Source organism: Molothrus aeneus, chromosome 31, assembly GCF_037042795.1.
Source record: "Molothrus aeneus isolate 106 chromosome 31, BPBGC_Maene_1.0, whole genome shotgun sequence".
Taxonomy (NCBI): domain Eukaryota; kingdom Metazoa; phylum Chordata; class Aves; order Passeriformes; family Icteridae; genus Molothrus; species Molothrus aeneus.
Window position 1 is genome coordinate 1,900,682 of NC_089676.1, and position 26,089 is coordinate 1,926,770.

Here is a 26,089-nt window from a genome sequence, read left to right on the forward strand (position 1 = left end):
GTCTGCCCCGCCTTGAGGGGGCGTGGTCTGACTGGGCGCCGTCGCCGTGGCAACCGCGGCTGGCTCCGCTCCTTCCTAGAATTTTCCTATTTCTTCCGTGACGTCACGACGAGGAGATGCTGTGATTGGGCGCGGGATTGGCGAGGCGTGTCCGCGCCACGTGTGTGACTTTTTTCCCGTCCTCGCGTTTGTGCGTGCGCAGCGCGTCTGCCCACAGCCGTCATGGCGGCGCTCACAGCTGCCCTTGCCCTTCCCAGCCACGGCGTTCCCGCTCCAAGCACACAATGGCGTCCCATCTGGCCACACCCAACACAGAGCCGCTCATTGCGTCTGTCCTTCCCGCCCACGGCGCCCTCTGCCCCTACGCAGCGCCAAGGTCACAATGGCGGCGCCGCTGCCCACACCAACATGGCGGCACTCTGCCCGCCAGCATCATGGCGCATTGCGCATGCGCAATGTACACGGGACGATTGCCGGAGATCTTCCCGTACCCAACATGGCGGCGCCCACAGCGTCTGCCCTTCCCCGCCATGGCGCCGCCCGCGCATGCGCATTGCCAAGGGCACGATGGCGGCGCTGCGGGCGCTGTGGCGGCTCCGCGGCCCCTCGGGGCTGAGCACGGCGGGGGCTCGGCTGGGCCCGGCCCCGGCCCGGTGAGCCCGCGGGGGACACGGGGACACGGCGGGGAGGGCTGCGGGGGGGGCTCCGGGGCTGTCCCCGCTCACCGGCCGGCCCCGCAGGTCCCGCCAGTGGCAGCCCGACATGGAGTGGGCGCAGCAGTACGCGGGGGCCATCATGTACCCCAGCAAGGCCACGGAGAAGTGGGTGCCGCCACCCTGGAACGGTGAGGGGACAGCGGGGACACTCTGGGAGAAGGTGGGGAAGGGGCCCTGAGGGCTTTGGGGGGCCCTGAGCAGGGAGGACAAGGCCTTTGGGGGGTGTCGGGTGCTTTAGGGGGTGCTCTGAGGGCTTTGGGGGAGCCCAGGAGGGGTCCCGAGGCCTCTACGGGGGTTCTTGGTGTGCTCTGAGGCGGTTTGGGAGGTCCTGGAGGGGTCTCAGAGGCTTTGAGAGGTTCTAGGGGTGCTCTGAGGGCTTCGGAGGAGCCCAGGAGGGGTCTCAGGGGCTTTGGAGGGGTCCTGAGATGCTGAGTGAGGTTTAAGGAGGGCTTTTGGGCCCTTGGGGTGGTTTGGAGGTCACTCAGGGCGCTTTGGGGTCACTCAGGTTCCCCACAAACCCTCAGTGGGTGCTGCTCCCTCCTTGTCCCCAACATTTGAGGGGTTCTGTGTTCTCCCTGAGGGAGCTGTCCCTGTGTCCCCTGAGCCCTCCCAGGGGCACTGTCCCAATGTCTCTGACTCCTCCCCGTGTCCCTGATCCCTCCCTGGGGTCTGTCCCTGTGTCCTTGACCCCGGCACTGTCCCCTCCCTGTGTCCTTGACCCCGGCACTGTCCCCTGTCCCCAGACAAGGACCCAGTGGCCCACAAGAAGGTTTCCAGTCTGACCATCAACTTCGGGCCGCAGCACCCGGCGGCGCACGGGGTCCTGCGGCTGGTGCTGGAGCTGAGCGGGGAGACGGTGAAACGGTGTGACCCGCACGTGGGGCTGCTGCACCGCGGCACCGAGAAACTCATCGAGTACAAGACCTACCTGCAGGTGATCCCGAGATCCCAAATTCCCTGGGATCCCCATCCCTGAGATCCCTGAAATCCCATTGCCATGAGATCCCTGTCCCATGGGATCCCCACGTGGGGCTGCTGCACCGCAGCGCCGAGAAACTCACGGAGTACAAGCCCTACCTGCAGGTGATCCCGGGATCCCAAATTCCCTGGGATCCCCATCCCTGAGATCCCTGAAATCCCATTGCCATGAGATCCCTGTCCCATGGGATCCCCACGTGGGGCTGCTGCACCGCAGCGCCGAGAAACTCACGGAGTACAAGCCCTACCTGCAGGGGATCCCGGGATCCCAAATTCCCTGGGATCCCCATCCCTGAGATCCCTGAAATCCCATTGCCATGAGATCCCTGTCCCATGGGATCCCCACGTGGGGCTGCTGCACCGCGGCGCCGAGAAACTCATGGAGTACAAGCCCTACCTGCAGGTGATCCCGGGATCCCAAATTCCCTGGGATCCCCATCCCTGAAACCCCCATTGCCCTGAAACCCCTCTTTCCCATGGGATCCCCACCACGACACTGAGAAACTCATGGAGTACAAGCCCTACCTGCAGGTGATCCTGAGATCCATGGGATCCCTGAGATCCCAGTACTCCCAGCATCTCCACTGTTGCCACTACTCCCATTACTTCCAGTATTCCCATTATTCCCAGCACTCCCAGTATTCCCAGTCCTCCCACTACTCTTTGTAGTCCCAGTACTTGGGATATATATTAAATAAATAATATATAATATATATATAATAATAAATAATACATATAATATTAATAATAATTATTATATGATAATAAATAATTAAGTACTCCCAGCGTTCTCAGCAGTCCCAGTACTCAAACACTCCAAGTATTCCCGGTACTCCCAGTACTCCCAGTATCCCCAGTACTCCAGTGCTCCCAGTACTCCCAGTATCCCCAGTACTCCAGTGCTCCCAGTCCTCCCAGTATCCCCAGTACTCCATTGCTCCCAGTACTCCCACTATCCCCAGTACTCTGTTGCTCCCAGTCCTCCCAGTATCCCCAGTACTCCATTGCTCTGAGGACTCCCAGTATCCCCAGTACTCCAGTGCTCCCAGTACTCCCAGTATCCCCAGTCCTCCATTGCTCTCAGTACTCCCAGTATCCCCAGTCCTCCATTGCTCTCAGTACTCCCAGTATCCCCAGTACTCCAGTGCTCTCAGTACTCCCAGTATCCCCAGTACTCCATTGCTCTCAGTACTCCCAGTATCCCCAGTACTCCATTGCTCTCAGTACTCCCAGTATCCCCAGTACTTTACTGCTCTGAGGACTCCCAGTTCTCTTAGCAGTCCCAGTACTCAAACACTCCCAGTACTCCCAGTATTCCCAGTACTCCCAGTCCTCCCAACGCTCCCAGTATCCCCAGTATCCCCAGTTTCGGGGTTCCCGCAGGCCCTGCCCTACTTTGACCGCCTGGACTACGTGTCCATGATGTGCAACGAGCAGGCCTATTCCCTGGCCGTGGAGAAGCTCCTCAACATCCGACCCCCTCCCCGGGCTCAGTGGATCCGAGGTGAGGCTCCCACCAGCACTCCCAGTTCCCTGGCACCCCCAGGATTTATGGGATCGCCCCCATTTTTTCCCGTTTTGTTCAGTTCTCTTTGCCGAGATCACGCGGCTGCTGAACCACATCATGGCGGTGACCACGCACGCGCTGGACATCGGGGCCATGACCCCGTTCTTCTGGATGTTCGAGGAGAGGGAGAAGGTGGCTTGGGGGGATTTGGGGTGCAGGGGGGTGGGCTTTGGGGCTGTGGAGGTGCCAGGGGGGCTGAGCAGCAGCGGGGTCCCGTCTGTGTCCCCCCAGATGTTCGAGTTCTACGAGCGCGTGTCGGGGGCGCGGATGCACGCGGCCTACGTGCGGCCCGGGGGCGTGCACCAGGTGAGGGCCGGGGGCTGCTCCCCTTCTTGGGCACCCCATTCCCATGGGAACCCCATTCCCATGGCATCCCCATCCCTGGGCACCCCATTCCCATGGCATCCCCATTCCCATGGGCACCCCATTCCCATGGCATCCCCAATCCCATGGCATCCCCATTCCCATGGGCACCCCATTCCCATGGCATCCCCATTCCCATGGCATCCCCATCCCTGGGCACCCCATTCCCATGGGATCCCCATCCCTGGGCACCCCATTCCCATGGGCACCCCATTCCCATGGGATCCCCATCCCTGGGCACCCCATTCCCATGGGCACCCCATTCCCATGGCATCCCCATCCCTGGGCACCCCATTCCCATGGGCACCCCATTCCCATGGCATCCCCATCCCTGGGCACCCCATTCCCATGGGAACCCCATTCCCATGGCATCCCCATTCCCATGGGATCCCCATTCCTGGGTTCCCTATCCCAGGGAACCCCATTACAGCAGGAATCCCATCCCTGGGCACCCCATTCCTGGGATCCCCATTTCTATGGGATCCCCATTTCCATGGGCACCCCATCCCTGGGATCCCCATTTCCATGGGATCCCCGTTCCTGGGATCCCCATTTCTATGGGATCCCCATTTCCATGGGCACCCCATCCCTGGGATCCCCATTCCCGCAGTACCCCCATTCCCATGCCACCTGTCCCAATCCCAATGCCACCAATGCCACCTGTCCCACCTGTCCCAATCCCATGAATGGCACCTGTCCCACCTGTCCCAATCCCACCAATCCCATCAATGCCACCTGTCCCAATCCTACCACTGCCACCTGTCCCAGCTGTCCCACCAACCTCACCTGTCCCAATCCCACCAATGCCACCCTCCCCACGTGTCCCACCTGTGCCAGGACCTGCCCCTGGGGCTCATGGACGACATCTACGAGTTCGTGAAGAACTTCTCCATCCGCATCGACGAGGTGGAGGAGGTGAGGGGGAACTGGGGGACCTGGGGAGGGGACGGCCAGGCTGCTGTCACCTGTCACCTGTCACCTGTCACCTGGGAGGGGCAGGGTCGTTCCTCACAGCGTGGAGGGGGGAGGTGACACAGACGGGGGTGGAGGGGGACAGGGACAGGTGACACTGGCAGGGACAGGTGAGGGTGCCAGGGACAGGTGAGGGTGACAGGAACAGGTGGCAGTGGCAGGGACAGGTGAGGGTGCCAGGGACAGGTGACACTGGCAGGGACAGGTGAGGGTGCCAGGGACAGGTGAGGGTGCCAGGGACAGGTGGCAGTGGCAGGGACAGGTGAGGGTGACAGGGACAGGTGAGGGTGCCAGGGACAGGTGACACTGGCAGGGACAGGTGAGGGTGACAGGGACAGGTGAAGGGCTCACAGGTGACAGTGACAGGGACAAGTTTTGGGGCAAGAGATGCACAAAGGGGACAAGGAACAGTTACCAGCGCCAGGTGAGCATTTCCAGCACCAGGTGACGGTGCCAGGGCCAGGTGAGACGTGCAGGGCAGGTGCCAGCTGTGCCAGCTGTGCCAGGTGTCCCTGCTGTCCCCAGATGCTGACCAACAACCGCATCTGGAAGAATCGCACCGTGGACATCGGCGTCATCACGGCTGAGGAGGCCCTGAACTACGGCTTCAGGTGAGGAGGGGGGACCCCAGGTGTGCCCCGCCCTGCAGGTGGGTGGGGCCGAGCTCAGGTGCATTTTTGGGGTGTCCCCAGTGGGGCGGGGCCGAGCTCAGGTGCATTTTGGGGGTGTCCCCAGTGGGTGGCGCTGAGCTCAGGTGCATTTCGGGGGCGGGGCCAAGCTCAGGTGCATTTTTGGGGTGTCCCCAGTGGGCGGGGCCGAGCTCAGGTGCATTTTGGGGTGTCCCCAGTGGGTGATGCCAATCTCAGGTGCGTTTTTGGGGGTGTCCCCAGTGGGGTGGGGCTGAGCTCAGGTGCATTTTTGGGGTGATGCCGAGCTCAGGTGCATTTTTGGGGTGTCCCCAGTGGGGTGATGCCAATCTCAGGTGCATTTTTGGGGTGTCCCCAGTGGGGTGAGGCCAATCTCAGGTGCGTTTTTGGGGTGTCCCCAGTGGGGTGAGGCCAATCTCAGGTGCGTTTTTGGGGTGTCCCCAGTGGGGTGAGGCCAATCTCAGGTGCGTTTTTGGGGTGTCCCCAGTGGGGTGATGCTGAGCTCAGGTGCGTTTTTGGGGTGAGGCCAATCTCAGGTGCGTTTTTGGGGTGTCCCCAGTGGGGTGAGGCCAATCTCAGGTGCGTTTTTGGGGTGTCCTCAGTGGGGTGATGCTGAGGGGCTCCGGGATCAAGTGGGACCTGCGCAAGACTCAGCCCTACGACGTCTACGACCAGGTGGAGTTCGATGTCCCCATCGGCTCCCGCGGGGACTGCTACGACAGGTACGGCCTGGGAGGGGACATGGGGGGACAGGTATGGCCTGGGAGGGGACATGGGGACAGGTACGGCCTGGGAGGGGACATGGGGACAGGTACGGCGTCACCTGGGCTGGGAGGGACACGGGGACATGGGGGGACAGGTACAGCCTCACCTGGGCTGAGGGGACACGGGGACATGGGGGGACAGGTACGGCCTGGGAGGGGACACGGGGACAGGTACGGCCTCACCTGTGCTGGGAGGGGACATGGGGACAGGTACGGCCTCACCTGTGCTGGGAGGGGACATGGGGGGACAGGTACGGCCTCACCTGGGCTGAGGGGACACGGGGACATGGGGGGACAGGTACGACCTCACCTGGGCTGGGAGGGGACATGGGGGGACAGGTACGGCCTCACCTGGGCTGGGAGGGGACATGGGGACATGGGGGGACAGGTACGGCCTCACCTGGGCTGGGAGGGACATGGGGACAGGTACGGCCTCACCTGGGCTGAGGGGACATGGGGGTGTAGGGTGGAGGAGATGCCCCAGTCCCAGTTTTGGGGCGTAAGGGATCCCCAGTCCTGTTTTTGGGGTGCAGGGGATCCCATATCCCATTTTTGGGGTGCATTATCCCGGTTTTGGGGCGCAGGTACCTGTGCCGCATGGAGGACATGCCCCAGTCCCAGTTTTGGGGTGCATTATCCCGGTTTTGGGGTGCAGTATCTGTTTTTGGGGTGCATTATCCCGGTTTTGGGGTGCATTATCCCGGTTTTGGGGCGCAGGTACCTGTGCCACGTGGAGGAGATGCCCCAGTCCCGTTTTTGGGGTGCATTATCCCGGTTTTGGGGTGCATTATCCCGGTTTTGGGGCGCAGGTACCTGTGCCGCGTGGAGGAGATGCCCCAGTCCCGTTTTTGGGGTGCATTTCCCGTTTTTGGGGTGCGTTATCCCGTTTTTGGGGCGCAGGTACCTGTGCCGCGTGGAGGAGATGCGCCAGGCCCTGCGGATCATCCTGCAGTGCCTCAATAAGATGCCACCGGGCGAGGTCAAGGTGGACGACGCCAAAGTGTCACCCCCAAAACGCGCCGAGATGAAGGTGACGTGTCCCCAGAGCCCCCAGACAGAGGGGTGGCACCCCGGGAGGGTGGCACCGTGGGCAGGTGACACCCAGGGCAGGTGGCATCAAGGGCAGGTGGCATTGAGGGCTGGTGACACCCAAGGTGGGTGGCACCAAGGGCTGGTGGCACCCAGGGCTGGTGGCATTAAAGGCTGGTGGCACCGAGGGCAGGTGGCATTGAGGGCTGGTGACACCCAAGGTAGGTGGCACCAAGGGCTGGTGGCACTGAGGGCAGGTGGCACCCAGGACAAGTGACACCAAAGCCCAATGCCACCCAGGGCAGGTGCCACTGCTGCAGTGCCACCCAGGGAAGGTGACACCAAGCCCAGTGCCACCCAGGACAGGTGACAACAAAGCTTGGCACCACCCAGGGCAGGTGGCAGTGACACCAAAGGCTGGTGCCACCCAGGACAGGTGCCACTGCTGCAGTGCCACCCAGGGCAGGTGGCACCAAAGGCAGGTGGCACCCAGGGCAGGTGGCACCAAAGGCAGGTGGCACCCAGGGCAGGTGGCAGTGACACCAGGTGGCACCCAGGGCAGGTGGCACCCAGGGCAGGTGGCAGCTCTGCAGTGCCACCCCTGTCCCCACAGACGTCCATGGAGTCCCTGATCCATCACTTCAAGCTCTACACCGAGGGCTACCAGGTGCCACCCGGGGCCACCTACACGGCCATCGAGGCCCCCAAGGTGACACTGCTTGTGTTTGTCTCTGTGCCTGTGTCCCCAGCCCTGTCCCCATGTCCCCATTGTCCCCATGTCCCCGAGCCTGTCAGTGTGTCCCCGGCAGTGTCCCCATGTCCTTGTCCCCATGTCCCCGAGCCTGTCAGTGTGTCCCCGGCAGTGTCCCCATGTCCTTGTCCCCATGTCCCCATTGTCCCCATGTCCCTGACCCTGTCAGTGTGTCCCCGGCAGTGTCCCCATGTCCCTGTCCCCATGTCCCCATTGTCCCCATGTCCCTGACCCTGTCAGTGTGTCCCTGGCACTGTCCCCATTGTCCCCATGTCCCCATTGTCCCTCAGGGTGAGTTTGGGGTGTACCTGGTGTCCGATGGCAGCAGCCACCCTGTCCCCATGTCCCTGTCCCCATGTCCCTGTCCCCATGTCGCTGTCCCCATGTCCCCATTGTCCCCATGTCCCCAGCCCTGTCAGTGTGCCCCTGGCACTGTCCCCATGTCCCCATTGTCCCCCAGGGTGAGTTTGGGGTGTACCTGGTGTCCGATGGCAGCAGCCGCCCCTATCGCTGCAAGATCAAAGCGCCCGGATTCGCTCACCTGGTACGGCTTGGGGACACCTGGGGACACCTGGGGGACACTTTGGGGACAGCTGGGGGACACTTGGGGGACAGCTGGGATACACCTGGGCACACCTGGGGACAAGTGGGGATACCTGGGGCACAGCTGGGGACACCTGCAGGACACCTGGGCACACCTGAGGGACACCCAGGGGACACCTGGGGACACCGAGGGCTCAGGGGACACTGGGGGGGTCCCTATGGATGTGCTGCTGTGGGGGATATGGAGGTTATTAACCCTGTGGGTTAATTGGGGGTCCCTGGGGGTTAATTGGGGGTTAATTGGGGGTTAATTGGGGGTTTCTGGGGGTTAATTAAGGGTTAATTGGGGGTCCCTGGGGGTTAATTGGGGGTTAATTGGAGGTTAATTGGGGGTCCCTGGGGGTTAATTGGAGGAGTCCTTGTGGGGTTCCCCATGGGTTAATTAGGCGTTAATTGGGGGTTAATTAGGGGTTAATTGGGGGTTAATTGGGGGTCCCTGGGGTGGTTCCCATGGGTTCATTGGGGGTTAATTAGGGGGTCACCGTGAATTAATTGGGGATTAATTAGGGGGTCACCGTGAATTAATTGGGGGTTAACTAGGGGTCCTCATGGGGGTGGGGTTCTCTGTGGGTTAATTAGGCATTAATTAGGTATTAATTAGGTGTTAATTGGTGTCCCCAGGCCGGGCTGGACAGGATGTCCCAGGGCCACATGCTGGCAGACGTGGTGGCCATCATTGGTGCGTCCCCCTCCCCTTTTGGGGTCCCCCCTCCCCTTTTTGGGGTCCCTTTCCCCCTTTTTGGGGTCCCTTCCCCATTTTGGGGTCCCTTGCTCTGTTTCGGGCCCTTCTTCCCCATTTTTGGGTTTTCCTTTCGTTCTCTTGGGGTTTTTTTTCCCCGTTTTAGGGCCTCCTTCCCTATTTGTGGGATTTCTTCCCTTTTTAGGGTTTCCCTCCCATTTCGGGGCTCGTTTCCCCCATTTCCCCTATTGGAAGCCTCCTCCCCTTTTTTGGGGTGGCTCCTTCCCCAGTTTGGGGGGGATTCTTGCCCAGTTTGGGGTCCCCTTCCCCAGTTTGGGGTCCCCTTCCCCAGTTTGGGGGGTTTCCTTCCCCAATTTGGGGTTCTCTTATCTCAGTTTGGGGTTCTCCCTCCCTCTTTAGGGTCTCCCTCCCTTTTTGGGGTTCTCCTTCCAATTTTGGGGTCTCCTTCCCCTTCCCAACGCCCATTTCCCAATTTGGGGGGGGTCTTGCCCAGTTTGGGGTCTCCATTCTCACTTTTAGGGGTTTCCTTCCCCATTTTGGGGGTCTCCCTCCCTATTTAGGGTCTCCCTCACTCTTTAGTCTTCCCTTCCGTTTTTAGGGTCTCCCTCCCTTTTTAGGGCCCCCCTTCCAGTTTTGGGGTCTCCTTCCCCTTCCCAATGCCCATTTCCCAATTTGGGGGGGTTTGTGCCCAATTTAGGGGGGTTCTTGCCCAGTTTGGGGTCTCCATTCTCACTTTTGGGGGGTCTCCCTCCCTATTTAGGGTCTCCTTCCCTTTTTAGGGTCTCCCTCCCTTTTTAGGGCCCCCCTTCCAGTTTTGGGGTCTCCTTCCTCTTCCCAACGCCCATTTCCCAGTTTGGGGTGGTTTGTGCCCAATTTGGGGGGGTTCTTGCCCAATTTGGGGTCTCCATTCCCACTTTTGGGGGGGTCTCCCTCCCTATTTAGGGTCTCCTTCCCTCTTTAGGCTTCCCTTCCGTTTTTAGGGTCTCCCTCCCTTTTTGGGGTTCTCCCTCCAGTTTTGGGGTCTCCTTCCCCTTCCCAATGCCCATTTCCCAATTTGGGGGGGTTCTTGCCCAGTTTGGGGTCTCCATTCCCACTTTTGGGGGGGGTTCCTCCCCATTTTGGGGGGGTCTTCCTCCCTATTTAGGGTCTCCCTCACTCTTTAGGCTTCCCTTCCGTTTTTAGGGTCTCCCTCCCTTTTTGGGGGCCCCCTTCCAGTTTTGGGGTCTCCTTCCTCTTCCCAACGCCCATTTCCCAATTTGGGGTGGTTTGTGCCCAATTTGGGGGGGTTCTCAGCCCAATTTGGGGTCTCCATTCCCACTTTTGGGGGGGTTCCTCCCCATTTTGGGGGTCTCCCTCCCTATTTAGAGTCTCCTTCCCTTTTTAGGGTCTCCCTCCCTTTTTGGGGTTCTCCTTCCAGTTTTGGGGTCTCCTTCCCCTTCCCAATGCCCATTTCCCAATTTGGGGGGGTTTGTGCCCAATTTAGGGGGGTTCTTGCCCAATTTGGGGTCTCCATTCTCACTTTTGGGGGGTCTCCCTCCCTATTTAGGGTCTCCCTCCCTCTTTAGGCTTCCCTTCCGTTTTTAGGGTCTCCCTCCCTTTTTGGGGTTCTCCTTCCAGTTTTGGGGTCTCCTTCCTCTTCCCAACGCCCCAATTTGGGGTCTCTCCCCTGTTTTGGGGTGCCCTGACCCCCTTTTCCCCCGCAGGCACCCAGGACATCGTCTTTGGGGAGGTCGATCGATGAGGGGGGGTCCCCGATCCTTCTCCGTGCGCTGCTGCACTTTGGGGGTGCCCCTGCCCCCCATTTCGGGTCAAATAAAGCCAAAATCAGCTCCTGAGCCTCCCTTTGTCACTGGCGTCCCCTCCTTCCCCACTTTGGGGGCTCCTTCTCCTTTTGGGGGGCTCCTCGCCCATTTAGGGCCTCTCCCCCACTTTGGGGCGGCTCCTTTTCCTTTTTTGGGGGCTCCTTCTCCTTTTTTGGGGGCTCCTTTTCCTTTTTTGGGATTTCCTTCCCCTTTTGGGGTCCCTTCCCCTTTTGGGGTCTCTCTCCCCATTTTAGGGCCTCTCTCCCCAGTTTTTGGGGTCTCCTTTTCCCTTTTTTGGGGTCTTCTTTTCCCTTTTTGGGGTGCCTTCCCTATTTGGTGCCTCTCCCCTAATTTGGGGGTCTCCTTTTCCCTTTTTGGGGTCTCCTTTTCCCTTTTTGGGGTCTCCTTTTCCCTTTTCGGGTCTCCTTTCCTTTTTTGGGATCTCCTTCCCCTTTTAGGGCCTCTCCCCCAATCTGGGGCCTCTCCCCATTTTTAGGGGGCTCCTTTCCCCAGTTTGGGGCAGCTCCTTTCCCTTTTTGGGGTCTCCTTTTCCTTTTTTGGGATTTCCTTCCCCTTTTAGGGCCTCTCCCCCCAGTTTTTGGGGTCTCCTTTTCCCCTTTTTGGGGTCTCCTTTCCCCTTTTGAGGTCCCTTCCCCTTTTAGGGCCTCTCCCCATTTTAGGGCCTCTCTCCCCAGTTTTTGGGGTCTCCATTCCCTTTTTGGGGGTCTCCTTTCCCCTTTTGGGGTGCCCTTTCCCCTTTTGGGGTCCCATCCCCTTTTGGGGCTTCTCTCCCCAGTTTTTGGGGTCCCCTTTTCCCTTTTTGGGGTCTCCTTTCTCTTTTTGGGATCTCCTTCCCCTTTTAGGGCCTCTCCCCATTTTAGGGCCTCTCCCCCCAGTTTTTGGGGTCCCCTTTTCCCCTTTTTGGGGTCTCCTTTCCCCTTTTAGGAATCCCTTCCCTATTTGGTGCCTCTCCCCCAATTTGGGGGGCTCCTTTCCCTTTTTGGGGTCTCCTTTTCCTTTTTTGGGATCTCCTTCCCCTTTTGAGGCTTCTCTCCCCAGTTTTTGGGGTCTCCTTTCCCCTTTTTGGGGTCCCCTTTCCCCTTTTTAGGTCCCCTTTCCCTTTTTGGGATCTCCTTCCCCTTTTAGGGCCTCTCCCCATTTTAGGGCCTCTCTCCCCAGTTTTTGGGGTCTCCATTCCCTTTTTTGGGGTCCCCTTTCCCTTTTTTGGGGTCTCCATTCCCTTTTTGGGCTCTCCATTCCCCTTTTGGGGTGCCCTTTTCCCATTTCTGGGATCTCCTTTCCCCTTTTAGGGCCTCTCTCCCCCATTTTTGGAGCTCCCCCATTCATGTGGGGCCTTTCCCCCCCCCCCCGACTCCCCCTTTCCCTCGGGGGATTTTTGGGGACCCCCTCGTGTCCCCCCCGGCCCCGGAGGAGCGGCCGGACGTGCTGGGTGGCCGCGGTGACACCGGGGACAGCGGAAGGGAGGGACGGGGGTGGCACTGGCGGAGCGGGGGAGGGGCGGGCGCCGCGGTCAGCGCTGGCCCGAGGGGACAATGGGGACAATGGGGACATCATTGGGGACATCAATGGGGACAGCGCTGGGGACAGCGGGGGCGCGGTGCCTGCTCGGCCTCGTCCTGCTGGGGGCGCCCGGCCTGGCCGCAGGTGGGCACGGGGGGGGGTTTGGGGGGGTTTAGGGGATTTGGGGGATCCAGGGGGGTTTGGGGGGGTTTAGGGGATTTGGGGGATCCAGGGGGGTTTGGGGGGTTTAGGGGATTTGGGGGATTTGGGGGATCCAGGGGGGTTTGGGGGGGTTTAGGGGATTTGGGGGATTCAGGGGGGTTTGGGGTGTCCGGGGGGTTTGGGGGGGTTTGGGGGATCCAGGGGGGTTTGGGGTGTCCGGGGGATTGAGGAATCCAGGGGGGTTTGGGTGATCCAGGGGGGTTTGGGGGATCCAGGGGGGTTTGGGGTGTCCGGGGGGTTTGGGTGGGTTTAGGGGATTTGGGGGTGTCCAGGAGATTTGGGGGTGTCCGGGGGATTGAGGAATCCAGGGGGGTTTGGGGGATCCAGAGGGGTTTGGGGGTGTCCGGGGCATTTGGGGGATCCAGGGGGGTTTGGGGTGTCCGGGGGGGTTTGGGTGGGTTTAGGGGATTTGGGGGTGTCCGGGCATTTGGGGGTGTCCGGAGGATTTGGGGGATTCAGGAGAATTTGGGGTGTCCGAGGGGTTTGGGGGTGTTCAGGGCGTTTGGGGGATCCAGGGGATTCAGGGGGATTTGGGAGATTTAGGGAGGTTTGGGGGGGATCCAGGGGATTTGGGGGTGTCCGGGGGGTTTGGGGAATTCAGGGGGGTTTGGGGTGTCCGGGGGGTTTGGGGGTGTTCAGGGGGTTTGGGGGTGTCCGGGGGATTGAGGAATCCAGGGGGGTTTGGGGGATCCAGGGGGGTTTGGGGGATTCAGGGGGGTTTGGGGGATCCAGGGGGGTTTGGGGGGGTTTAGGGGATTTGGGGGATCCAGGGGGGTTTGGGGGATTCAAGGGGAGTTTGGGGGAGTTTAGGGGATTTGGGGGTGTCCGGGGGATTTGGGGGTGTTCAGGGGGATTGGGGGATTCAGGGGGGTTTGGGTGGGTTGAGGGGATTTGGGGGTGGTCAGGGGGGTTTGGGGGGATCCAGGGGATTTGGGGGATTTAGGGGTGTTTGGGTGGATTTAGGAGATTCAGGGGGGTTTGGGGTGTCCGGGGGATTTGGGGGGGATCCAGGGGATTTGGGGTGTCCAGGGCATTTGGGGGTGTTCAGGGGGATTGAGGGATTCAGGGGGGGTTCGGAGGGGTTTGGGTGGATTCAGGGGGTTTGGGGGATTCAGGGGGGTTTGCGAGGGGTTTTGGGGGGATTTGTGGGGTTTGGGGCAATTTTCGAGGATTTTAGGGGGTTTGGGGGGGGTTTTGGAGGGATTTTTGGGTGAGTTTGAGGGGGATTTTAGGGGGGATTTTGGGGGGGATTTTGGGGAGGATTTTGAGGGTTTTGGGGTGAGTTTAAGGGGGATTTTGGAGGGGTTTTGGGGGATTTTAGAGGATTTTAGGGGGGATTTTGAGGAATTTTAGGAGGGCTTTGGGGGGATTTTGAGGGGGATTTTGGGGGGGATTTTTTGGGGATTTTAGGGGATTTGGGGGCAGATTTGGGTGATTTTAGAGGATTGGGGCCGGGGCGGGGGGGGTTGGGAGGATTTTAAGGGTTTTGGGGTGAATTTTAGACTTTTTCAAACTCACCCCAACATCCCCTCAAAATCTCCTAAAATCGCCCCAAAAAATCCCCTCCAAATCCCCCCCAAACCCCCTAAAATCCTCCCCAAGTCCCCCCTAAATCCTCTAAAATCACCCCAAAGCCCCCAATCACCCCAAAAATCCCCTTAAATCCCCCCTAAAACCCCCTCAAATCTCACCGAAAACCCCCTAAAATCCTCCCCAAGCCCCCCCTAAATCCTCTAAAATCACCCCAAAGCCCCCAATCACCCCAAAAATCCCCTTAAATCCCCCCTAAAATCCCCTTAAATCCCCCCTAAAATCCCCTCAAATCTCACCGAAAACCCCCCAAAATCTCACCGAAAACCCCCTAAAATCCTCCCCAAGTCCCCCCTAAATCCTCTAAAATCACCCCAAAGCCCCCAATCACCCCAAAAATCCCCTTAAATCCCCCCTAAAATCCCCTCAAATCTCACCGAAAACCCCCTCAAATCTCACCGAAAACCCCCTAAAATCTCACCGAAAACCCCCTAAAATCCTCCCCAAGTCCCCCCTAAATCCTCTAAAATCACCCCAAAGCCCCCAATCACCCCAAAAATCCCCTTAAATCCCCCCTAAAATCTCCTCAAATCTCACCGAAAACCCCCTCAAATCTCACCGAAAACCCCCAGAATCTCCCAAATCCCCGCCAAAAACTCCCCTAAAACCCCCTCAAAAAAATCCCCTAAAATCCCTCAAACTCCCCCCCACCCCAAAAAAACCCCAAAATCCCCTAAAACCCCCCCAAAATCGCCCCCGAACCCCCTCAGGAGCCCTGGCAGAGCCCGAGCTCTGCTACGCGCTGGACGCGGTGCTCTTCCTCTACAGCCTCATCCTCACCGGCCTCTACATCCACCTCAGGGTGAGCCCCCGAACCCCCGGTTTTGTTTTTTTTTTTTAGGGGGGGCTCCCCAAAAAACCTCCCCTCTTCCCCCCTCAATTTTTACCATTTTTACCCATTTTTCCCCCCCTTTTTTCCCCCCTCGTTTTTGGGGTTTTTCCGCCTCAGTTCGCGACTCGGAAATGGCGGCGAGCGGCCGAGAAGGTGAAAAGGGGGGGGGGGGGCGGGGAGGATTTGGGGGATTTTTGGGGTTTTTTTGAGGGGATTTTTTTGGGGAATTGGGGGGGGGTGTCCGGCTGTGCCCCCCTCCCCCAAAATAACCCCAAAATCCCCCCCCAAAATTTCCCTTTCGTTTTCTATTCCCGGGCAGAAGGAGGAAGAGGCCGTTTATGCCGTGAGTCACATGAGGGGAGGGGGGCCGGGGGCCGATTTTGGGGTCCCCTCATGGATTTTGGGGGGTTTTGGGGCGGGCAGGGGCTGTGGTGGGGAAAGGGAATATCCCTGGGTACCCCCAAATCATTTATGGGGTGAAATTTGGGGTCCTCGCCCGTCTATGGGGTGAGATTTGGGGTGTCCCCAGTTTATGCCGTGAGTCACATGAGGGGGGCCGGGGGCCGATTTTGGGGTCCCCTCATGAATTTTGGGGTCCCCTCATGGATTTTGGGGGTTTTTGGGGCGGGCAGGGGCTGTGCTGGGGAGGGGGAACCTCCCTGGGTACCCCCCGAATCATTTATGGGGTGAAATTTGGGGTCCTCGCCCGTCTATGGGGTGAGATTTGGGGTGTCCCCAGTTTATGCCCTGAGTCACATGAGGGGAGAGCCGGGGGCCGATTTTGGGGTCCCCTCACGGATTTTGGGGGTTTTTGGGGTGGGCAGGGGCTGTGCTGGGGAAAGGGAACATCCATGGGGTTTAGGGGTTACCCCCGAATCATTTATGGGGTGAAATTTGGGGTGTTTGGGATTTGGGGTCCTTCCACTTAATGGGGCGAGATTTGGGGTCCTCACCCGTCTATGGGGTGAGATTTGGGGTGGTTGGGATGTGGGGTCCCCCTGATTTATGGGGCTGGGATTTGGGGGGTTTGGGATTTGGGGTACCCCCTATTTATTGGATGAGATTTGGGGTTTTTGGGGTTTTTGGGGATTTGGGGTCCCCCCCCTGCCATAGAACCGTTTATAGGGCTGAGATTTGGGGTTCTCATCCGTTTATGGGGTGAGATTTGGGGTGTTTGGGATTTGGGGTTCCCCCGATTTATGGGGCTGGGATTTGGGGTGTTTGGGATTTGGGGTCCCCCTGATTTATGGGGTGAGATTGGGGGTGTTTGGGATTTGGGGTGTTTGGGATTTGGGGTTCCCCCGATTTATGGGGCTGGGATTTGGGGCGTTTGGGATTTGGGGCGTTTGGGATTTGGGGTGTTTGGGATTTGGGGTCCCCCAATTTATGGGGCTGGGATTTGGGGCGTTTGGGATTTGGGGCGTTTGGGATTTGGGGTGTTTGGGATTTTGGGGGTCCCCCTGCCAAAGAACCAACGACGGGGCTGAGATTTGGGGTGTCCCAAAATTTATGGGATAAAATTTGCAACATTTTCGGGGGGGGGGGGAGGATCCCTCCTTTCCCATTTATGGGCTGAAATTTTGGGGTGTGCTGGGGATTTGGAGAGTTTGGGATTTTGGATATTTCCCCCCCTCCCTTCCTCTAAAGAACCATTTATGGGGGTGACACTGGGGGGTGGCACAGACCCCCCAAAAAAACCCCAAAACCCCCCAAAAAAACCCCCAAAAAAACCCCCAAAAAAACCCCCAAAACCCCAAAAACCCCCAAAAAACCCCAAAAAAACCCCCCTGGATCCCCCTCAGGGTCTCAGCTCGGAGCACCAGGAGACCTACGAGACCCTGCAGATGAAGAGATCCTGACCCCCCCTGTGTCCCCCCGTGTCCCCTCCGTGTCCCCAAACCCCGGGACCCCCCTGCCCTCAACCCCCGCCACCTCCGGGATGGAAAAATTGGGATTTTCCCCCCTGAAAATGGAAATTTGGGATTTTTTTTCCCCTTAAAAATGCCAGATTTTGGGTGGAAAATTGGGATTTTTTTCCCCTTAAAAATGCCAGATTTTGGTGAAAAAATTGGCTTTTTTTTTCCCTTTGAAATTAGGAAATTGGGATTTTTTTCCCCTTTAAAAATGCCAGATTTGGGTGGAAAAATTGGATTTTTTTTTCCCTTTGAAATTGGGAAATTGGGATTTTTTTCCCTCTGGAAATAGAAAATTGGGATTTTATTTTCCCCTTAAAAATGCCAGATTTGGGTGGAAAATTGAAATTTTTTTCCCTTTGAAATTGGAAAATTGGGATTTTATTTTCCCCTTAAAAATGCCAGATTTAGGTGGAAAATTGAAATTTTTTTCCCCTTGGAAATTGGGATATTGGGATTTTTTTCCCCTTAAAAATGCCAGATTTGGTTGGAAAATTGAAATTTTTTTCCCTTTGAAAATAGAAAATTGGGATTTTTTCCCCCTTAAAAATGCCAGATTTGGGTGGAAAATTGGGAATTTTTTTTCCCTCTTGCAAATGGAAAATTGGGATTTTTTTCCCTCTGGAAATGCCGGGTTTGGGTGAAAAATTGGGATTTTTTTTTTTTTTCCCCCACCCAAAATTGGAAGATTTTGGGGCCTCTCCTCCTCCTCCTCCCCAAATTCTGACCCAAAAACCCCCATGGAAATAAACCAGTTCAAACCAGTTCAAACCAGTTCAAACCGGTTCAAACCGGTTGAACCCAAAAGCTGTGGTCCCAGGAGGGGAGGGAGGGTAAAAATCGGGATAAAATTGGGATAAAATACAGATTAAAAAGGTACAAAAAATAGTGGTTAAATGGGGTTTAAAGGGTTAAAAATCGAGGTTAAAATTGGGATTAAAATGGGTTGAAATAGGGATTAAAAATGGGTTAAAATAGGGATTAAAATGGGTTAAAAATAAGGATAAAATGGGGAAAATGTAGGGATAAAATAGGGATTAAAAGGAGTTAAAAATAGGGGTAAAAATAAATAAAATATGGATAAAAATAGGGATAAGAAAGAGTAAAAATAGGGATAAAAATGGGTTAAAATAGGGATAAAAAGAGGCAAAATAAGGATAAAAACGGGGTTTAAATGGGTTAAAAATACACCTAAAAATGGGCTAAATATTGGCATGAATGGGTTTAAAAAGGGTACAAGTAGGTGTAAAAATGGGTTAAAATAGGGGCAAAAAAGGGTTAAAAATAGATGAAAATGGGTTTAAAATAGGGCTTAAAAATGGTAAAAATAGGGATTAAAAATAGGGGAAAAGGGATAAAAATTGGGAAAAAAATAGGGATTAAAATGGGTAAAAAATAGGGATTAAAAGGGGTTAAAATAAGGATGAAAATTGGTTAAAATATATGAAAATTGGTCAAAAATAGGGATTAAAATTGGTAAAAATAGGGATTAAAATTGGTAAAAATAGGGATTAAAAAGGGTTAAAATCAGAATTAAAATTGGGTAAAAATAGGGATGAAAATGGGTTAAATTATGTGAAAATTGGTTAAAAATAGGGATAAAAATAGGGATTAAAAGGTTAAAATAGGGGTAAAATGGGTTCAAATCTATTAAAAAATGGGTAAAAAGAGGAAAAAAATGGGTTCAAATGGTGGGAAAAAGGGGAAATGTCCCCAGACCCCTGGGGAATGGCAGCTGGCATCAGGGGGTGGCACTGGGGTGGCACCAGGAGGTGACAGGGTGGCACCAGGAGGTGACAGGGTGACAGCAGGGTGGCACCAGGAGGTGGCAGCAGGGTGGCATCAGGAGGTGACAGGGTGGCATCAGGAGGTGACAGGGTGGCACCAGGAGGTGGCAGGGTGGCATCAGGAGGTGGCAGCGCTGGCCGTGCCCCAGGCCTTCTTCTCCACCAGGGCACAGTACCTGTCGGGCACCCCGGTGTCCCTGCAGGGGTGACACAGGAGGAGGGGACATCAGCGGTGACAGGGGGGACACAGGAGGGGACACCGGAGGGGACGAGAGGTGCCAGGAAGTGACAGAGGTGACACAAGAGGGGGACACAGAAGGTGGCAAGAGATGTCAGGAGGTGACACAGGAGATGCCAGGATGGGCCAGGAGGTGACAGAAGAGATCCCAGGAAGTGACACAGGTGGCACAGGAGGGGACACAAAAGGTGACACGGGAAGTGCCAGGAGGTGACAGGTGACACAGGAGGTGCCAGAGGTGACACAGGAGGTGACACCGGAGGTGGCAGCGCCCCCGCACCTGAGGCGCTGCAGTTTCTGCTGCCCCACGCGTGCCAGGCGCTCTGCCCGCTCCCGGGCCCGCGCCTGCTCCCGCTGTCCCTCCTCGGTGGCCGCGGCTCTGTCGCGCTGCTGGCGCTGTCGCCGCTCCCGGATCTGCGCCTGCAGCGCCTCCACGTGGGCGCGCTGGGCCCGCTGCCGGGCCAGCTGCTGCTGCTGCTCGCGGGCCAGCTGCTCCTGCTGGGCACTGGGGACACGGGGACATTGGCACTGTGACACTGGGGACACGGGGACATTGGCACTGTGACACTGGGACTGTCACACTGGGACTGTGCCCGCTGCCGTGCCAGCTGCTGCTGCTGCTCGCGGGCCAGCTGCTCCTGCTGGGCGCTGGGGACACGGGGACACGGGGACATTGGCACTGTGACACTGGGGACACGGGGACATTGGCACTGTGACACTGGGACTGGGCCCGCTGCCCTGCCAGCTGCTGGTGCTGCTCGCGGGCCAGCTGCTCCTGCTGGGCGCTGGGGACACAGGGACATCACTGTGACACTGGGGACACGGGGACATGGGCACAGTGACACTGGGGACATGGGGACATTGGCACTGTGACACTGGGACTGTGCCCGCTGCCGTGCCAGCTGCTGGTGCTGCTCGCGGGCCAGCTGCTCCTGCTGGGCACTGGGGACACGGGGACACAACTGTGACACTGGCACAGCTGGGACACTGTGACACTGGGGACACAGGGACATCACTGTGACACTGGCACGGTGACACTGGGACTGTGACACTGGGACTGTGCCCGCTGCCGTGCCAGCTGCTGGTGCTGCTCACGGGCCAGCTGCTCCTGCTGGGCACTGAGGACACGGGGACACAACTGTGACACTGGCACGGTGACACTGGCACAGCTGGGACACTGGGGACACAGGGACATCACTGTGACACTGGCACGGGGACATTGGCACGGTGACGCTGGCACAGCTATGACCATGGGGACATGGGGACACTGTGACATTAGGACTGGGATTGTGCCCGCTGCTGTGCCAGCTGCTGGTCCCAGGCCGGCTGCTCCTGCTGGGCACTGGGGACACGGGGACATCACTGGGACACTGGGACACTGATACCGTGACATTGTGGCACTGGGACACTGGCACAGGGACACTGACACTGGCACAGCTGCTCCTGCTGGGCACTGGGGATGTGGGGACATCACTGGCACACTGGCACACTGGCACTGTGACACTGGCACAGCCCCTGGGTGACACGGGGACACCGCCACAGTGCCCTGGGCACAATTGGGGTGGCTCCAGGACATCGACACTGTCCCCTGGACACAGCTGGCACAGCGCCTGGGGTGACACCGGTGTCCCCAGCGCCACCAGGATGGCACAGGGACCCTGCCAGAGCCACCTGGTCACACCTGGGGTGACACCAGTGTCCCCAGCGCCACCAGGATGGCACAGGATGGGACCCTGCCAGAGCCACCTGGTCACACCCGGGGTGACACCGGTGTCCCCAGCGCCACCAGGATGGCACAGGGACCCTGCCAGAGCCACCTGGTCACACCTGGGGTGACACCGGTGTCCCCAGCGCCACCAGGATGGCACAGGGACCCTGCCAGAGCCACCTGGTCACACCTGACACAGCTCCTGGGGTGACACCGGAGTCCCCAACCCCCAGCTGTCCCCGTGCCACCCCCGGTGCCACCCACCTGAGCAGGGTGAGGAAGTCGCGTTGCTCCTCCTGCAGTGCCAGCGCCCGCCGCTGTCGCTGTTTTGTCGCCTGCTCGTGGCGGCCCCGCTGCAGCTCCTGCAGCAGCTCCGCCCGGCGCCGCTCCCGCTGCAGCTCCCGGCGCCGCCACTCGCGCTCCGCCGCCTCCTCGCTGCGCCTGGCGCGCAGAGCGACCTGCGGGGACAGCGGGGACACTGGGGACATCGGGGACATCGGGGACATTGGGGGCATTTGGGATATTGGGGACACTGGGGACAGGGACAGGTCTCAGTGCTGCCACTCCCACTCCGCCGCCTCCTCGCTGCGCCTGGCGCGCAGAGCGTCCTGCGGGGACAGCGGGGACACTGGGGACAGGGACAGCCACAGGGGACACTGGGGGCATTTGGGATATTGGGGACACTGGGGACAGGGACAGCTCCCAGTGCTGCCACTCCTGCTCCACTGCCTCCTCGCTGCGCCTGGCGCGCAGAGCGTCCTGCGGGGACAGTGGGGACAGTGACAGCCACAGGGGACACTGGGGACACTGGGGGCATTTGGGATACTGGGGACACTGGGGACGGGGACAGCTCCCAGTGCTGCCACTCCCACTTCGCCGCCTCCTCGCTGCGCCTGGTGCGCAGGGGACACTGGGGACAGGGACAGCAACAGGGGACACTGGGGACACTGGGGACATTGGGGACAGGGACAGCTCCAGTGCTTCCAGTCCCTCTCTGCTGCCTCCTGGCTGCACTTGGAGTGCAGAGCCTCCTGCAGGGACATTGGGGACATTGGGGACACTGGGGACACTGGGGACAGGGACAACTCCCAGCGCCGCCAGTCGAACTCCGCCACCTCCTGGCTGCACTTGGGAGTGCAGAGCCTCTTGCGGGGACAGTGGGGACACTGGGGACAGGGAAAGGGACAGTGACAGGGACAGCTCCCAGCGCTGCCACTCCCGCTTCGCCGCCTCCTCGTTGCGCTTGGAGTGCAGAGCGTCCTGCGGGGACACTGGGGACATTGGGGACACTGGGGACAGTAGGGACAGGGACAGGTCCTGGCAGTGCCAGGGGCAGCAGTGACAGCACCTGGGGAGGTGACAGAGCCCCGGGCAGGGGACAGGGCTGGCAGTGCCACCCACCTGCGCCTCCTGCCAGTCCCGCTCGCGCTCCTGCATGGCCTTGACCCGGTCCAGCTCCCGCTGCCGCTCCTGCCACAGCCGCGCCCGCTCCGCCTCCAGCGCCGCCTCCCGCTCCTGGGGACAGGGACAGCGCTGGGGACAGGGACACGGCTGGGGACAGGGACACAGCTGGGGACAGGGACACTGGACAGGGACACCAGGACAGCGACACCGCTGGGGACAGGGACACGGGGACAGGGACACTGGGACAGGGACACTGCTGGGGACAGCGACACAGCAGGACACAGAGCCCTGGGGAGGTGGCAAAGCCCTGGGGAGGTGACAGCGCCTCGGGGAGGTGACAGCGCCTCGGGGTGGGACAGCGCCTTGGGCAGGTGACAGCGCCCCTGGGGAGGTGACAGAGCCCCTGGGGAGGTGGCAAAGCCCTGGGGAGGTGACAGCGCCTTGGGGAGGGGACAGTGCCTCGGGGTGGGACAGCATCCTGGGGGAGGTGACAGCGCTCCTGGGCAGGTGACAGAGCCCCTGGGGAGGTGGCAAAGCCCTGGGGAGGTGACAGCGCTTTGGGGAGGTGACAGCGCCTTGGGGAGGTGACAGCGCTTTGGGGAGGTGACAGCGCCCCTGGGGAGGTGACAGCGCCCCGGGGGAGGTGACAGCGCCTTGGGGAGGTGACAGCGCCCCTGGGGAGGTGACAGAGCCCCTGGGGAGGTGACAGCGCCCCGGGGGAGGTGACAGCACCCCTGAGGAGGTGACAGCCCCGCCAGCCCCGCCCTCACCCCCTTCTGGCGCTGCTCCTCCCGGGCCCGCAGCTCCGCGCGCCGCTCGCGCTCCCGCTCGCGCTCTCGCAGCCGCTGGTTCTCCGCGTCCACCGCCTGCATCTCGGCCAGGAGCTGCTGCTTGCGCTGCTGCCGCTGCTGCCAGGCCTGGCCACACCGCGGGGACACCGCGGGTGGGGACACCGCGGGTGGGGACACCGCGGGTGGGGACACCGGTCCCGTCACCGCAGAGCCCCGCAAACCCCGCCTGCCCATGGGGATCCCCGTTCCGTGGGACCCGCGTTCTCTGGGATCCCCAAAACCCCTGGGGTCCTCAACTTCCCGGGATCCCCCATTCCCTGGGATTCCCCTGCTATAGATCCCAAACCCCTGGGATCCCCTTCCCATGGATCCCCATTCCCTGGGATCTCAAATCCCTGGGATCCCCATTCTCTGGGATTTCCTTGCTATAGACTCAAATTCTATGGGATCCCAAATCCCTGGGATCACCCATGTCAGGATCCCCATTTCCCTGAAATCCCCATTCCCTGGGATCCCAAACCCCTGAGATCCCCCTCATTAGGAACCCCATTCCCTGGGATCCCCATTCCCTGGGATCCCCATTCCCTGGAATCCCCAATCCCTGGGATCCCAAATCCCTGGGATTCCCCTCCTCAGGCTCCTCCATTCCCAGAAATCCCCATTCCCTGGGATCCCCCATTCCCTGGGATCCCCATTCCCTGGAACCCCCATTCCCTGGAATCCCCAATCCCTGGGATCCCAAATCCCTGGGATTCCCCTCCTCAGGCCCCTCCATTCCCAGAAATCCCCATTCCCTGGGATCCCCCATTCCCTGGAACCCCCATTCCCTGGAATCCCCAATCCCTGGGATCCCCACCAGCTCCGTGTCCCCTTCCACTGATGCCACCACATCCCCAAGGCCACCAGAGCCCCAATCCCGCCCCGTGCTGTCCCCAACCCTTCCCACCCGAATTCCCAAATTCCCAAATTCCCGCTGGGAATCTCCAACCTCGAGATCCTCCCTCTTCATCTGCTCCAGGTGCTCCAGGAACCTCTGGCCCTCCTGGAATTTCTGCTCAGCCCTCAGCGCCCGCTGCTCCTGGCGCTGCTCCATCTGCTGGAGCAGCTCCAGCTTGTTGCTGGGAATTCAGGAAGCATTCGGGAATTATTTGGGAAATTCAGGAATTTGGGAATTTGGGAATGGAAAAGTTCCAGTCTGGTTCCAGAACTGTGGAATGTACGGGGTGGGGAAGGGGAAGGAGGAAAGGGAAAAAGGAAGGGAAAGGGGAAAGAGGGAGAAAGGGAAACAGAGATGGGGGAAAAGGGGAAAAGGAGGGAAAAAGGGAAAGGGGAAAGAGGGAGAAAGGGAAAAGGGAAAGGGCAAAAAAAGGGAAAAGAAGGAAAAGAATGGGAAAGGAAGGGAAAAAGAGAAAAGGAAGAAGGGAAAGGAGGGAAAGGGGAAAGAGAAAAGGGGAAACAGAAAAGAAGAGAAAGGGAAGAAAATGGGAAAGGGGAAAGAGGGAGAAAGGGAAACAGAAAAGTGAAAAAGAAAAGGGGAAAAGGAGAAAAAAGGGAAAGGGGAAAGAGGGAGAAAGGGAAAAGGAAGAAGGGAAAGGGGAAAGAGAAAGAGGGAAACAGAAAAGAAGGGAAAGGGAAGAAAAGGGGAAAAGGAAAAGGAGAAAGGGAAAAGGGAAGAGGAAAAAAGAATGGGGGAAGGGAGAAGAGAGAAGAGGAAAGGGATAAGGAAAAAAGAGGAGAGGGAAAATAAGAGAAAAGGGCAGAGGAAAAGGGCAGAGGAAAAGGAAAAGGAGAGAGGAAAAGGGAAGCAGGGACCTGATGAGCTCCTGCTTCCTGCGGCGCTCCAGCTCCTCCTCCAGCTGCAGCTCCTTCTCCCGCTCGCTGTCCAGGAGCCGCGCCAGGCGCTGCTCCTCTGCCTGCAGCTCCCCCTGCGCCTGCCGCCTCTCCGCCAGCTGCCGGTCCAGGATGGAGCTGCAGCGGGCGCTCAGCAGGAGCTGGGGACACGGGAATGGGAATGGGAATGGGAATGGGAGATGGGAAATGGGAGATGGGAATGGGAATGGGAATGGGAATGGGAATGGGAAATGGGAATGGGAATGGGAATGGGAATGGGAATGGGAATGGGAATGGGAGATGGGAAATGGGAATGGGAAATGGGAATGGGAGATGGGAAATGGGAGATGGGAGATGGAAATGGGAATGGGAATGGAAATGGGAGCCCTGAGCAGCCCCTTCTCCTGCCTGTCCAGGATGGAGCTGCAGTGGGCGTTCAGCAGGAGCTGGGGACACGGGAATGGAAATGGGAATGGGAGATGGGAGATGGGAGATGGGAGATGGGAGATGGGAAACGGGAGATGGGAAATGGGAATGGGAGCCCTGGAGCAGCCCCTTCTCCTGCCTGTCCAGGATGGAGCTGCAGTGGGCGCTCAGCAGGAACTGCGGGACACGGGAATGGAAATGGGAGATGGGAATGGAAATGGGAAAGGGAAATGGAAATGGAAATGGGAATGGGAAATGGGAATGGGAATGGGAGATGGGAATGGGGAATAGGGAAAGGGAAAGGGAAATGGGAATGGGAGATGGGAATGGGGAATAGGGAAAGGGAAAGGGAAATGGGAATGGGAAAGGGAAGGTTCTGGCAGTACCGAGTTCAGCCGCCGCATCTCGTCCTCCTGCTCCAGCCTCAGCCCGGCCGCGCGCTCCAGCAGCTCCCGCTGCTCCTGCTCCCGCTGCAGCTCCAGCTCCGAGCGCGCCCGCGCCTCCCGCAGCTCCTCCCGCCGCCGCTCCGCGCTGCGGGCCCGGCTGCGCGCCTCCTGCGGGACAGGGACACTGCTGGGGACACTGCTGGGGACATGGCTGGGGACACTGAGGGACACTGCTGGGGACACTGCTGGGGACACTGCTGGGGACAGGGACACTGCTGGGGACATGACTGGGGACATGGCTGGGGACACTGCAGGACAGGGACACTGCTGGGGACAGGGACACCACTGGGGACACTGCCTGTGGGACAGGGACACTGCTGGGGACATGGCTGGGGACAGGGACACTGCGGGACAGAGACACCCCTGGGGACACTGCTGGGGACACTGCTGGGGACATGGCTGGGGACACCGCGGGACAGGGACACTGCTGGGGACAGGGACACTGCTGGGGACACTGCTGGGGACATTGCCAGGCCTCCTGCGGGACAG

The 26,089-nt window shown here is 59.0% G+C and overlaps 3 protein-coding genes across 5 annotated transcripts; 2 read left to right on the forward strand and 1 right to left on the reverse strand.

Moving 5' to 3' along the window:
• The first annotated feature begins 393 nt into the window (after window positions 1–393).
• NDUFS2 (NADH:ubiquinone oxidoreductase core subunit S2) lies at window positions 394–10,925 on the forward strand. Its single transcript, XM_066568349.1, has 14 exons — window positions 394–653; window positions 741–844; window positions 1,460–1,650; window positions 3,078–3,198; window positions 3,281–3,393; window positions 3,493–3,567; window positions 4,462–4,539; window positions 5,122–5,207; window positions 5,846–5,965; window positions 6,908–7,037; window positions 7,650–7,745; window positions 8,248–8,331; window positions 9,012–9,069; window positions 10,794–10,925. Exons 1-14 carry the CDS (start codon window positions 409–411, stop codon window positions 10,829–10,831), a joined length of 1,539 nt encoding a protein of 512 aa, XP_066424446.1. The 5' UTR covers window positions 394–408; the 3' UTR covers window positions 10,832–10,925.
• Window positions 10,926–12,458: 1,533 nt separating this feature from the next.
• FCER1G (Fc epsilon receptor Ig) lies at window positions 12,459–17,741 on the forward strand. Of its 3 annotated transcripts, none has more exons than XM_066568272.1 (5): window positions 12,459–12,557; window positions 14,936–15,027; window positions 15,175–15,210; window positions 15,377–15,400; window positions 16,860–17,741. In XM_066568272.1, the coding sequence occupies exons 1-5, from the start codon at window positions 12,479–12,481 to the stop codon at window positions 16,914–16,916; spliced, it is 288 nt and encodes a 95-aa protein (XP_066424369.1). In that variant the 5' UTR covers window positions 12,459–12,478; the 3' UTR covers window positions 16,917–17,741. The 3 variants fall into 3 exon arrangements, with proteins under 3 accessions (XP_066424369.1, XP_066424370.1, XP_066424371.1); XM_066568273.1 differs by having other exon boundaries at window positions 15,380–15,400; XM_066568274.1 differs by lacking the exon at window positions 15,175–15,210.
• Window positions 17,602–25,997, reverse strand: LOC136568108 (cilia- and flagella-associated protein 45-like). The gene is made up of 9 exons (XM_066567965.1): window positions 25,962–25,997; window positions 25,541–25,708; window positions 24,711–24,889; window positions 23,887–24,016; window positions 22,878–23,024; window positions 22,105–22,218; window positions 20,968–21,161; window positions 19,276–19,500; window positions 17,602–18,954 (listed from the first exon to the last, which is right to left on the reverse strand). Exons 1-9 carry the CDS (start codon window positions 25,995–25,997, stop codon window positions 18,876–18,878), a joined length of 1,272 nt encoding a protein of 423 aa, XP_066424062.1. The 3' UTR covers window positions 17,602–18,875.
• Window positions 25,998–26,089: the final 92 nt, after the last annotated feature.

Excerpts from the sequence above, each read along its gene's own strand:
- FCER1G (XM_066568272.1), top strand. The coding sequence starts at position 12,479 with ATGGGGACAGCGCTGGGGACAGCGGGGGCGCGGTGCCTGCTCGGCCTC. Across the intron at positions 12,558-14,935 it reads GGCGCCCGGCCTGGCCGCAG|GAGCCCTGGCAGAGCCCGAG; the intron begins GTGGGCACGGGG and ends GAACCCCCTCAG. Across the intron at positions 15,211-15,376 it reads GGCGGCGAGCGGCCGAGAAG|AAGGAGGAAGAGGCCGTTTA; the intron begins GTGAAAAGGGGG and ends ATTCCCGGGCAG.
- LOC136568108 (XM_066567965.1), bottom strand. The coding sequence starts at position 25,997 with ATGTCCCCAGCAGTGTCCCCAGCAGTGTCCCCAGGG. Across the intron at positions 24,017-24,710 it reads AGGAAGCAGGAGCTCATCAG|CAACAAGCTGGAGCTGCTCC; the intron begins GTCCCTGCTTCC and ends CTGAATTCCCAG. Across the intron at positions 18,955-19,275 it reads CAGAAACTGCAGCGCCTCAG|GGACACCGGGGTGCCCGACA; the intron begins GTGCGGGGGCGC and ends TCACCCCTGCAG.
- NDUFS2 (XM_066568349.1), top strand. The coding sequence starts at position 409 with ATGGCGGCACTCTGCCCGCCAGCATCATGGCGCATTGCGCATGCGCAA. Across the intron at positions 5,966-6,907 it reads CGCGGGGACTGCTACGACAG|GTACCTGTGCCGCGTGGAGG; the intron begins GTACGGCCTGGG and ends TTTGGGGCGCAG. Across the intron at positions 9,070-10,793 it reads AGACGTGGTGGCCATCATTG|GCACCCAGGACATCGTCTTT; the intron begins GTGCGTCCCCCT and ends TTTCCCCCGCAG.